We start from the raw sequence: 13,201 nt of genomic DNA on the forward strand, positions 1-13,201 counted from the left end.
AGACACTGTATGGCATGAGTAATGATGTGTGTTCAGAATCAATAGGAAGTCTGAATAGGGATTTTGTTGTTTTCTTCCTGCGTTATTTCTTCCATTAAGTTAGTCTAACAGCAATGAGCAGGCTGTCCACAGACAATAAATGACTTGTTTAAGCTAGGACAAGGTGGTAATGAAATGTTCAGGAGGATCCCTCAGCTTTTTTTCTCAAATAGGAGAGGTGGATCATCTTTTCTGGGAATGGTCTAAAATTAATGTTAGTAATATTATCTAGTATGTATTCATTTGAATGAAATCCATATGGCCTCATCTCTCATTGAATAAATGGCCAATAATCAGCTTTTTTTTAACTTTGCATTTTATTTTCCCATTAGAAGTTACATAGATACACTAAAAGCCCAGGCAGTCATGAAATTATAATGCAGAAGAATAGTAAAGATCTGAAACTCTCAAGTGTAATACAATAAACTTCACAGAAAGAAGAAAGGAATGTCCCAACACAGAGTTAAAAGTACTACAGACCAAACTAGTCAGGTCAACTAGTGAGCAGTTCAGGCAAATAACAGCCCATCTGGAACAAATTCATCCCTTGGTGTAATTAGTCCTATTGTCTTTAAGGAGGTGACATATGGTGATGAGCAATGGCTGTCCTCCAATTTCATGTGATTTTAAGGCAAGCAGCTGAATTCTTTTGTGCAAAAGAGAGAGAGAGAGATGCTCCTACGTTGCAAGCAACCTCAGTTTCCCAAGCACCCAATTCAGGATGTGTTCCCCAATTTTTATTGCTACCCAAAGCACATGATCAGATCCAGTAGGGAAAAATAAGTCTAAATGTATTGAATGAGAAGTATAATGCGCAACGTCTTTTGGGGTGAGATTTTCAAGCATGCCTAAGAGATTTAGGCAGAAATCCCACTGAATTTAAGCTCCTGTCATTAAATTGCTTTTAAAATTCTGTCCTTGGAAACTAAAAGTAGCACTTACAAGATGACTAGAGTTGAGCAAGATTTATGTTGTGCATGTGTTAGTTGCAAGTTGTGAACATGTAGGAATAAGATTAGCTGATTTTGCTATTTAATATCTTTGCTCAAAGCTATGTCCTGGAGTAACTAAATATTTTAAACAATATGCCTATTTTTTCCACAAAAAAGCAATAGTTCACTTCTTGGATTGACTCCTGCCTCCTGCCTGCTCAAAAGTACCAACAAATGAAATTAAAGAAGAAGATTTCAAGAACCCCACAGAGATAGCCCAATACCTTTAAACATTTCAGTGATTAACACAAAAGTAATTATACAGCTGCATAATCCCCTCCCCACAGCTGTTTATTTGATTAGCAATAATGTGGCAACTGTGTAATAGGAATACTTACATAGAAATTAGTCCACATCTGTACTATTAATATTGTAAAGAAAATATAATATATAGGTAGGTAGAATTTTGTTTTATTTCATCATTTGCTTCTTGAAGAAAGCTGGGTCCATTTTAATTTGCATTGGAAATACAAGTAATAATTCTGCCTTATTAAATTTACAATATTGAACCAGACCCTCGGCTGTGTAAATTAGTGTAATCCACTGAAGTCATGCCAGTTTACACCACCTAAAGATTTGCTCTCATGATTATACATTAATTTTGTTAATACAATGCATTAATGCACAAACATTAATAAATAATAATTTATAGAACCTATTTAGGATTTTAAATGAGTAAAGCACATTGGAGACATTAACTGGTTAACTGAAACTTTCATCATACGCCTGAAAATAGTTCTTTTCTAATGAACTGATTTTAATATTTCTTGCTGGGATTTTCAAAGTAGCCCAAGAGAATTATGTACACAAATCCTATGGAGATTCAATGGGATTTGGAAATCTGAATTCCTTAGGCTCCTTTCAAAATCCCAATCTCTGTAATTTGTGGAGGCCCAGATCAGGCAATATACAAAAAGATCAATGAATAGAATGGATACATTCTGAAACGAAAGCCACATGGTAAATTCATCTTATATGTGTGAATGGAGCGCAAATGTTTAGTTTGTTCCCTGTTGAAACATCCATCCAATTCACTGACATTGCTTCTCATCTCTTGTATTTTAGGCTTGCTCTTCTAAGCACTTCTTCCTACGGAGTACGCATGTACAAGAACCATAGGGAGTGTCCACTGGGATCAGAACCTGAACATAAATGACATACACATAAATAACTCTTCTCCAGCTGGAGTGTCCGTTAGCTTCAGAGGTATCATAGAACTAAAATCAATATTCATTCGAACCTGAGGGCACTCAACCCATCATAAGATCAAACCCACAGGAACTATTCCTGACGTTATTGAAGTCAATTGGGACATTTGCTATGGACTTAAATGGGAGCAGGAGCAGACCTATCCTGGCTATTTAGAGGATGCCAGGATAAGAGTAGTGAGGGAAGGGGACTCAGACCTGAGGAGAACAGAGAACAAGGGAAGACTAATCCATTCCTCTATCAAAAGTGGCAATCATAAAATCAAATAGCCTGATTATCTTCTCACTTATACCCAGTTTGCATCAGTGTAACTTCATCAGGTCGGCTCCTCAGCTGGACCTGGGCAGCACAAGAGCCACTGGGGGAAAGGTGTATAAATGTTTTACACCACTTTCCATCCTTGCCCCACACAAAATTCGTGAGTTGTGCCCAGTTCTAACTTGTTCCCAGCTGCAACAAAATATCAGAGGGGTGTTCTGGCAGCTGGGGAGTTCTGGAAAAAATTCATAGATACCAAGACAAGAAGGGATCATTGTGATAGTCTGACCTCCTGTATAACACAGGCCGTAGCACTTCCCCAAAATAATTCCTAGAGCAGATACTTTCGAAAAACATCCAATCTTGATTTAACAATTGTCAGCAATGGAGAATCCACCATGACCCTTGGTAAATTGTTCCTGTGGTTAATTACCCTCACTGTTATAAATTTATACCTTATTTCCAGTCTGAATTTGTCTAGTTTCAACTTCTAGCCACGGGGTTGTGTTGTGTTGTACCTTTCTCTGCTAGACTGAAGAGCCCACTATTAAATATTTGTTTCCTATGTAAATACTTGTAGACTGTAATCAAGTCACCACTTAACTTTGTCTTTGTTAAGATAAATAGATTGAGCTCTTTGAGTCCATGGGTATGTCTACACTACAGCTTATGTCGGCATAATTTATGTTGCTCAGGGGTGTGAATAAGCCATGCCGACATCATTTCTGCTGTTCATGGAGGTTTTAGTATGCTGATGGGAGAGCTCTCTCCCTTTGGCACAGAGCATCTTCACCAGACGTGCTGCAGCAGCGCAGTTGCGCCACTGCAGTCCTGTATGTGTAGACATCGCCTCTCTCTTTAAGGCATGTTTTCTAATCCTTTAATAATTCTCACGGCTCTTTTAGGAACCCTTCCCAATTTATCATCATCCTTCTTTAATTGTGGGCACTAGAACTGGACACAGCATTCCAGCAGTGGTCACACCACTGCCAAACACAGAGGTAATGTAAGAACATAAGAATGGCCATACTGCCTCAGACCAAAGATCCATCTAGCCCAATATCCTGTCTTCCAATGGTGGCCAATGCCAGGTGCTTCAGAGGGAATGAACAGAACAGGTAATCATCAAGTGATCCATCTCCTGTCGCCCATTCCCAGCTTCTGGCAAACAGAGGTTAGGGACACCACCCCTGCCTATCCTGGCTAATAGACATTGATGGACCTATCCTCCATGAATTTATCTAATTCTTTTTTGAACCCTTTGTTAGTCTTGGCCTTCACAATATTCTCTGGCAAAGAGTTCCACAGGTTGACTATGCATTGTGTGAAGAAATACTTCCTTTTGTTTGTTTTAAACCTGCTGCCTATTAAATATAACCTCTCTACTACTCAAGATTCCCTTGTTTAGGCATCCCAGGCTTGCATTAGCTCTTTTGGCCACAGTGTCGCACTGAGAGCTCATGTTCAGCTGATTATCCACCACAACCACCAAATCTTTTTCAGAGACATTGCTTCTCAGGAATCCCCCATCCTGTAAATATGTCCTACATTATTTGTTCCTAGATGTATACATTTATGTTTAGTTGTATTAAAATGAATATTGTTTGCTTGCACCCAGTTTACCAAGCGATCCAGATCATTCTGAATTAGTATTCTGTCCTCTTCATTATTTGCAATTCCCCCAATTTTTGAATCATCTGGAAACTATCAGTGGTGATTTTATGTTTTCTTCCAAGTCATTGATAAAAATGTTAAATAGTGTAAGGCCAAGAACCGAAATCTGTGGGACTCCACCAGAAACAGACCGACTCAGTCAAGATTCCTTGTTTATAACTGCATTTTGAGACATATTCATTAATACTGCAGTGCTCTGACCACACCCCCTTTCCTTCACCAGTCAGTACACTGGCCCTATATCACCAGAGGGAATGCATAGGAAGCCAGTTAAACTAGTTTTTATAACCCCTTTGCAAGACCAGAGCAGTACAAATGAGTGACACTGGGGTCAAGAATTCGCTTGCTGACCTCAATGGCTTTACTTTCAATTTACATCAGTATAAGTGAGAAGAGATTGAACTTTATGAGACAGGGACAGAGAGACTTCCTTTTCCCCACCCTTAGCCTCATATTGTGATGATTGATCCCTTAATTCTATTGTACAGACATTATCTGGGTACTGTGCCTGTTGCAGTGGATTGAGTTTTTTAGATGATTCTGTACGTTTAATATTTTAAACATCTCCTCACCTCCTTTTCATTGGTCAATCCCAGTTTCTTCAAGTCTGTGACAAAATAGTGAATGTTGTTCAAGATGACTTCAGTCTCCTCTATCTGAAACCATAAAAATGGTGTCCTCAATTGGTCACGCTACTTTCAAACATGACAATCTAATAAATTTTTCATTAGTTGTAAAGAAAAGCAATTGAACGATCACAAAAGGAAGGGGAGCGGAGAGGATAAAATAGACCCATTTTAGAAACACTTGAACATTATTCTGTAGCATTTTTTCCTTTTCTTTCTGAGCCTACTCCTGTGAAGTGCTGAGTGCCCTTCACTCCCATTATCTTGACAGGAAGTGCTCTGCACCTCACCAGGTTGGTATTTTGTCTGCATTCTCAGTTTTCAAAACTGGTAGCTGCGTCTTCAGGCAGTTTCATGTTTTACTTAGTTTATCTAGACCAAATACCATATAACTCACATGGGCTCAGCCTGAGCTTCTCAGTGGACCGCACTACCGTATTTATTCTATGAGCTAAATATTAAATGGTGAAAAAGATACCTGAGGAACTCTTGCCAGGATGAGCATCTGAATATCATTGACAGTCTTCTGGTAAGAGGGTGAGTATTCCCCACAGTCAGGTGGCCCAGAAAATGCCTCAAGGACACTCTCGTGAACAATATCCCTTAAAAATATTGTATGAAAGTAAAGATCTAAAATTACCGATGAAGCATTTTATTAATTGCTGTTATGCTTGTCTTTTTTTCTCTCTAATATTTTGTTTGGTTATTATTGTAGCTTTCTGCATCTTCCTAACACCAGATATAACACAAGGTTTATACTAAGCCCGCTCCCCTGCCACTTCCCCCAATTTCTCCCCAGCCTTCCTACCCCCAATCTTACAATTCTGGAAATAAGCATTTTATTTAAGGTATTTAACAAATTTGATGCAACTTCATATTTTGCAGAGGTGCTCTGCATTCAAATACAAACTGCTCAGTCCAGATCATCAGCTGGTGTAAATTGACACAACTCCACATTGGAGCTACGCCAGTTCACACCAACTGACAATCTACCACTCCGAGCCTTATTTTCAGAAACACTTGAACACTCACAACTTCAGCTGAAGTCAATGGGAGCTGTGGGTGCTCAGCAGCTGTGAAAATCAGGCCCAGAGAATTTAAATAAGGCAGTTTTAATTGTGACAAAAAGCAAACTGTGGTTGCTTTTTGGGCACGGTCTGTGCAGTGCCTACTGCACGTGGAGGGTTGGTTTGTTTCTTTAGAGGGAGTCTAGAATAATACATTTGCCAGCAGACATAATTCAATTCAGTACGTACCATACACAGTCAAAGTCAATATCTTGGCACTCGCCATAGCACCACTTGCAGAATAGTTCTGCACTTAAAATCCTGTCGGTCGTCTCAGGCAGTGTGGTGTATTTGTCCCTGTGGAAGCCTTCAAAGCCAGACTGTGTTGTTTTCTTAAGTTTCAGATCTTTAATTCCAGAAGAAATAAGTGGACAGCCTGTGATCCAAAAATATCAGAAAGAAAACGTGAGCTCCTATTCATGCAGGAAGACGGGAACTCTTTGGCAGGGGAGAGGTCAGTTCCATAGCCATACAGCAGTCACCCCAAGCTGCAATTGTATGTATTTGTGTGATACTTAGGTATTGTTTAAAATTATTTTCTACACACACTTAGGTAGCTGATATCCAACTTCTAAACTTTAGAAGTTAGCATTTGATCCTGAAAGGTGCTAAGCCCTTCCTCTAAGGAGAGACACGCTCCTGATCCAAGCCCCATTAAAGTCAATAAGAAGATCATACCTATCGCAATACCACCCAGATTTCTTGACTTTTTAATTTGAGAAGATTTTTTGAATGAGAGGAAACTTCAGGAGTTTGGCTTGTTTAGCCTAACAAAACAAAGGATGAAGGGAGATATGATTGCTCTTTATAAATACATCAGAGGGATAAACACTAGGGAGGGAGATGAGTTATTTAAGTTAAGGGCCAATGTTGGTGTAATGGATATAAATTGGACAAGATCAAGTTTAGGTTTGAAATTTGATGAAGGTTTCTAACCGTCAGTGCTTTCCAAGCGGTGTAGCGAGGGCAAAAAACCTAACTTGTTTTAAGACTGCACTTCACAAGTATAGGGAGTGGAAGTTATGATGGCATTGCAATGGCATATGGCCCATCTGCAACTGCTATTAGCAAATATCTCCAATGACCAGATATGGGACACTAGAGGGGAGGGCTCTGAGTTACTACAGAGAATTCTTTCCCTCCGCATGCTCAGGATCTAACTGATGATTTCAGGACTTCAGTAACTCAGCCAGAGTTTATGGGTCTGCTACAGGAGTGGGTGGGTGAGGTTCTATGGGCCTGCAGGAGGTCAGACTAGATTATCATGATCATCCCTTCTGGCCTTCAAGTCTATGAGTCTGTGACCACCCTGGGATGTTTCAGATGTCTAATCCTTTTGATTATGTTTTGTTTCACTATAGGACTAAAATTTTTCTGAGCAAGAGAAGCTAGTTGTTTGTTTGATCTCAGGTAACAATTAAACCTCTTTCAGGTTTGAATGGTTGATCTGCATAAGGCTTTCCATTTAGCCCTGGTCTACACTGGGGGGGGGAATCAATCTAAGTTACGCAACATCAGCTACGTGAATAACGTAGCTGAAGTCAACGTACTTAGATTGACTTACCGTGATGTCTGGTGTGTCGACTGCTGCCGCTCCCCCATCGACTCTGCCTGCACCTCTCGCGGTGCTGGAGTACAGACGCTCCCTGACTTACACAAGCATTCCATTCTGGAATGCCTGGTGTAAGTTGAATTTTGCGTAAGTCGGGGACGTATACCCGTGCGGGGAAAAAAAAAGCTTAGGGAACTTACGAAACTTTTTCTGTAAGTGCGGATTTGCGTAAGTCATGTTTGCATAACCCGGAGAGCGTCTGTACAGGAGTCAACAGGAGAGCGCTCAGGGGTTGATTTATTGCATCTAGACTAGACGCGATAAATCGATCCCCGCTGGATCAATCGCTGCCCGCCGATCCGGAGGGTAGTGTAGACATACCCTAAGATACTTAAGAATTATCACTAGTGACAGTTGAGAGGTATTTCATTTTTTTAAGCCCTGGAGAAGCACATGCCCCACATACATAGCAATATGACATATGTAAAGCATGCGACACCAACCTTGAAACTACACCAAGATGTCTCCAAAACTGAGACGCTACAGGTCCAAAAGGGAGTCTGTTCTTCTAAACCAGATAAGGATAAATTTCTTTCTGCTGGTAGGGACTGGATGGCTCAGGGCAATGGCAATGGGGTATAGTCTTTGAAGGGTGCTTACACTCTGAAAAATGATTGTGTAAAAATGGCATTGTGAGTAGTGGATGGTTGGAAGTTTTCCATCAAAACTGTTTTTGACAGATAATTGAGTTTTCAACCAAACAACATTTTTCATGAAAACTGTTTGTGCTCCACATAAAATATTGAGATTTTGTTGCACCATTTTCGCAGAAAAACAAAAATATGTTTTTGTGTTGGGTTTTTTTTTTGCGGGGGGTGGGTTTGTTATTGTTTGGGAGGGTTGTTTGTTTTACTAAAATTTGACATTTTTTGTATAAAAATAATATCTCACCTATTCTAATCATGAGGTCTATTTTTATTCTATCTCAGTGATTTTCACATTATCTATCATCTTAAACTCATTACAATAATGTCTGAGCTCCTATGCAATGTTTATCAATATCCTATTTTATGCTATTACTATTACTCTTGCCAGTGGGCTTGGTGCCACTAGATAGGACAGAACACCACACTCAGGAGGGTTACATACTTCCCCTAGTTGAGGAAGTGTGTCCTGAGCTTCAGAGACTTCCAGTTAAAATCCTGGATGAGCCCCCTCTTGTAATACCAACAGACCCCAGTTGTCGGCAGGTGGGATCGAACCTGGGGCCTCTGGACCTTAGTGCATGAGCTTCTACTGCATGAGCTAAAAGCCATATGTTGTTAGCTAAGGCTGTAGAGCAAACTCGTTAATCTCTCTCTCTCTCTCAGTCTCAGTCTCAGTCTCAGTAGTTTCAGTGCCATTAGATCGGACAGAACACCCAGGAGGCGTGTGGGTTACACAATCACTGCCCAGGAGGCTGTGGCCGCAAGAAAAGCCCCTGGTAGCTGCATGGCCAATTTCTTTCCAGGTCTAACAAAACTGTGAAACAGGAAGGAGACTGGATGTTTCATAGGATTGGTAATGGGCTACAGAGCCTTTTATCTCTAGGTTACAAGTTTGAATCCTGCCTCAGTCATCAGCAATTAAGGGTTGCTACTATCTGGTGGTGGTTGTTCTGTAGTTAAGGAGTCTGTTGTTAGTATTTGTATCAGAGTAGTGCCTAGAAACTGTAGTCTCATTGTGCTTTACACTATAGTGATTTCAGTCCAATTCCCAGCATTACATCTTCATATCACCTAAAATACACCCATATCACCGAAAATACCAACACATTTGGCTCTAACTGGCACTCTTGTTGGCAGTCACAGCAATAAACTGGAATTTATACATTCAGATTAGTAGTCAGACACACAATATCCTAATTGACATATGCAAATGCAGCCTTAAATCCTGCATTTCTTAAGCATTCCAAAACTCTGACTGAAGTCAATGGACGTTTTGGTTATGCAAGAAATACAGCATTTGCATGCACACATTTGAATGTTTACACATGAAAAATTGCTTGCACAGAGGTATGGGTGCAATTTTAGAGGTTAGGCTGAGGTCCTTCTGACAGTTGGGCCTGATTTGTAATGCTGAAATTGCATCTTTTTAAAAATAAAGCCAGGGCTTATCCATGGGGCTTTGCAGTGTTAATGCAAACTAGGCAGTTGGACTTACATTTTCTGTCTTTGGCTGAATATTGACTGTTAGTGTAATAATAATAGTCAAATTGTAGGCTATACTACAGTGTATTAGTTTAAGCAGCTTATTTTCAGAAGACAATTAAGTCCTGTCAGTTTATGAAGTATTAGTGCTTTGTGAACAATTGTAATTATTATGTGTTTAGGAGAACTATATAAATAGAAGTCTGGATCCCACATTACTTGCTCACCCATGATTCTGTGAACAAGGACACAGGATCAGATCCATAGTAAAAAATTTTATGTGCCACTTTCTTTGTTTTAGCACTACAAGGAACCATTGACTGTGTCCTAAGCCCTTTAACTCCTGCTACTATCCCTAAACCTGTCTGTTTTGAATCAATAGAGACATTAAGGAAGAAGTAATGATGCTGCTGGAAAATTATAAATTATTTACTCACCATCCTGACACTGTTCAACTTCACAAAAGCGAATTCCTTCAGGAACAAAGATAAAGGAATGGGCATGGGGAACTCCATTCTACAGATTAAAAACACACATGTAAGTAAAACTGCAGTGCACTGTAGTATAACTTTTAAAAAATGAACTGAGAGAAACAATTATCCAGAATATATGTACTGCATTATACTAGCATTTTTATATACCTGTTCTACACGCCGCCATGGTGTCTCTTGAATATACGCCTTGACGTACACCACATGACAATATGAGGAAATGAAGTAATTGCAGATATCCAGGGCAAATTGTTCTATAGTTTCAATCTAAGAAAACAAATAACATCTTAGAGGGCACCAGTTACATAATGTATATTGGCATACAGGTCCAGATCACTGTAAATGTTGTGGATAAAAATGGATTTTGTGGCCAATATGGATGCCATTCAGTTCTGGGTGTATAAAGTCAATGTCTGTCAAACACCTGAGCAAAATGCACTCTAAATTGCAATAGGAGCTAAAAAGTCATATTTTGTCAGAGATCCCTTATGCCTTACATAAAGTAGGACTCACATCAAGGAAAGGACAGAGCAAGCTGGAATCACTAGATTGAAAAAAGTCACTACTAGAACCTGACCCTTAGAAGATATAATGTCAAAACACTCTGGGTGGGTGCTCTGATTCAATAATAAGAACTGAACAAGGATAAAAGCTAAAGATGGGATTTCATTAATTGGACTGAGAACTTGGTATATAGTATGACATAATTAGGCTATATAGAATTAGGACATTAAAAGACTAGCTGATGAAACTAAACTGCGGGTAGTGATACTTACCTTCTTTGTAAAGCACTTTGCAATCTACTGATGGAAAGCACTATATAAGAGCTAGGTATTATTATTATATATTGTTATTTTATTAAAGAGTGCACCAGCTGTCCTATTACCAGGGCCGGCTCTGGCTTTTTTGCGCCCAAGGCAAAAAAGCCTCCCACCGCCCCCCCCTCTGCCCCCCCGAGTGCGGCAGGGGAGGGCGCCGAGCCCGGCCGCGGGCCGCTCTCCCTGACCAGCCGGAGTGCCGGGGGGGAGGGCGGCGAGCCCGCTGTGGCTCCACTGGCGGCCGGAGCCCTGGGAGGAGGGCGGAGAGCCCGGCCGGGGCTCCGCTCTCCCTGGCGGCCAGAGCACCGGGAGGAGGGCAGAGAGCCCGGCCGGGGCTCCGCTCTCCCCGGCGGCCAGAGTGCCGGGGGGAGGGCGGAGTGCCTACCGCGGCTCCGCTCTCCCCGGCGGCCAGAGCGCCGGGGGGGAGGGCGGAGTGCCCGCCGCGGCTCTGCTCTCCGCGGCGGCGAGCCCAGCCGGGGCTCTGCTCTCCTCCGGCGGCCTATTACAAAGGTACCCGAAGACAGGTTTGAAAACAGTGCTGGCTTTATCAGACAAAAGTCTGTCCGAAAACTAAAGAGGGGTCCAAATTCCAATATTCATATCCAGAATTGGATTCATACTTTTCCAAAGTTCAGGGGTATCAGACACAGGGGATCTGGCCTAATCAAATGCAAAAAACATTCATGATAAGAGAGGTCAGCCAAGCCTAAAAATGTCTTCAATATATAAAATATAGATTATTCACATTTGTGCACCAAATACCAGATGAGAAAGTCTATGTTCTGTATAAAGAATTAGTACTGGAAAAAGAAAAAACCCAGTTCAAAATCTTGAAGGGAACCTCAGTGCCAAACTGGAAAGCAGACAGAGGAAGAAAAACAAATGAAAGGTATTTTGATCTCACCCAAATTCTCTTCACCTTTTGCCTGGAGAAGAGCTTATGGAACTGGATGAGCTTTGGCAGGGGACAGGACAAGACAGTGAAAGGGGAGGGAGGATGGTCTGATGTATAATGACAACAGAAAAGTAAGTACAATGACTACTTCCAAATACATTCCAGGACAACATCACAAATACCAATCTGTACAATACTAAGTAGAAGAGCTTAAAAAAATACCCCGTTGCATTTTGCCAAAGCAATGACAGCGTTCTTCATGGTGTCAGTAGGGATAACAGCAGAATTGTCTCCCTGCGAGTACTCGTTGACAGAATCCAGTCTAAGATGTACACAAGCCTCCACTTCTTTAATGCAGTGTTTCTTGCCATCTCTTCTAATGCGAAGAAGCTTAATCATGTTCTTTCCATATTCAGCATTTAAGATTTCCAGATCTTCATTCTGCAATAAGAACACATGCATTTTCTACTCAGTGGAGATCCCAGTTACAATGGAAGCCAGAGTCTGGCTTAGCTGGACCAAACACCTGTTTCTTTATCAATAAATGGTGATATTTTTATTTTTGTAGTTACCTATGATCATTAAAATAAGTAATGGTGAAGGTGTGAAATCTTGGCAGGAAGAAAGGAAACATTTTAAGAAGATACTATTATTAGTGTATTTAACATTTATATTGCAGTAGTGCCTAAAGACCTCAGCTATTGTGGGCTCTGTTGCGTTGGGTACTGTACAAACACCCCAGGTAATCTGGGGTGTGGAACAAATGTTCTGTTTGACAAAAGGAGATATAACTTACCACTACAGATATTAGGCCTGATGTACCATTGTGTTACTCCTCATATATATATTGGCTGTGACGCCACTGAAATCAGGGCTAGGCTGAAATCAATGGAGTTACACCACTATAAAAGGAGAATTACAACATTGCTGAATGAGGCCCATTATTAATTATTTCTATTTTATTTTATTTTATTTTATTACTACTACTACTATTATGGTAGGGCCCAGGGACCCCAATCATAGAACAGGACCCCACTGTACCGGGCACTGTGCAAACACATTAAAAAAAGACAGTCCCTGCCCCAAAGAGCTTACAATCTAAGTATAAGAGAAGCAAATTAATTAATTCAACAAATAGGGGAGAACAAGGAAACAATCAGACTGTGATGGAGTGTACGAACCCACGCTGGCCTGGAAGGGGTTAAAGGACGGTACTGGGCCCAGGTAGCCCTGCCCTTCCAGCCCTGCATGCTCCAACTGGAGACAAGGTTGAAAAGGGAGCAACCCAGCTCAGAAGGGGAAGGCTGTGGAGGAAGACAGACCTATCTGGAAGGCTCCTGACAAATGTGCCAGAGAAGTCCCCCTGAGGGAACAGGGCTATATGTTCAGCC

The 13,201-nt window shown here is 41.0% G+C and overlaps 1 protein-coding gene across 1 annotated transcript in view; it reads right to left on the bottom strand.

The window, feature by feature from the left end:
• Positions 1-337: 337 nt before the first annotated feature.
• LOC101944737 (uricase-like) overlaps positions 338-13,201 on the bottom strand; it is a 30,894-nt gene continuing 18,030 nt past the window's right edge. Inside the window, exons 2-8 of the mRNA XM_024103821.3 lie at positions 12,033-12,251; positions 10,248-10,364; positions 10,044-10,122; positions 6,055-6,241; positions 5,277-5,400; positions 4,745-4,828; positions 338-2,173 (exon numbers count right to left, since the gene is read on the bottom strand). Coding sequence (XP_023959589.1) covers positions 2,093-2,173; positions 4,745-4,828; positions 5,277-5,400; positions 6,055-6,241; positions 10,044-10,122; positions 10,248-10,364; positions 12,033-12,251 — 891 coding nt within the window. The 3' untranslated portion in view covers positions 338-2,092. The remainder of the gene's footprint in view (positions 2,174-4,744; positions 4,829-5,276; positions 5,401-6,054; positions 6,242-10,043; positions 10,123-10,247; positions 10,365-12,032; positions 12,252-13,201) is intronic.

Source organism: Chrysemys picta, chromosome 8 (genome assembly GCF_011386835.1).
Source record: "Chrysemys picta bellii isolate R12L10 chromosome 8, ASM1138683v2, whole genome shotgun sequence".
Taxonomy (NCBI): Eukaryota; Metazoa; Chordata; order Testudines; family Emydidae; genus Chrysemys; species Chrysemys picta.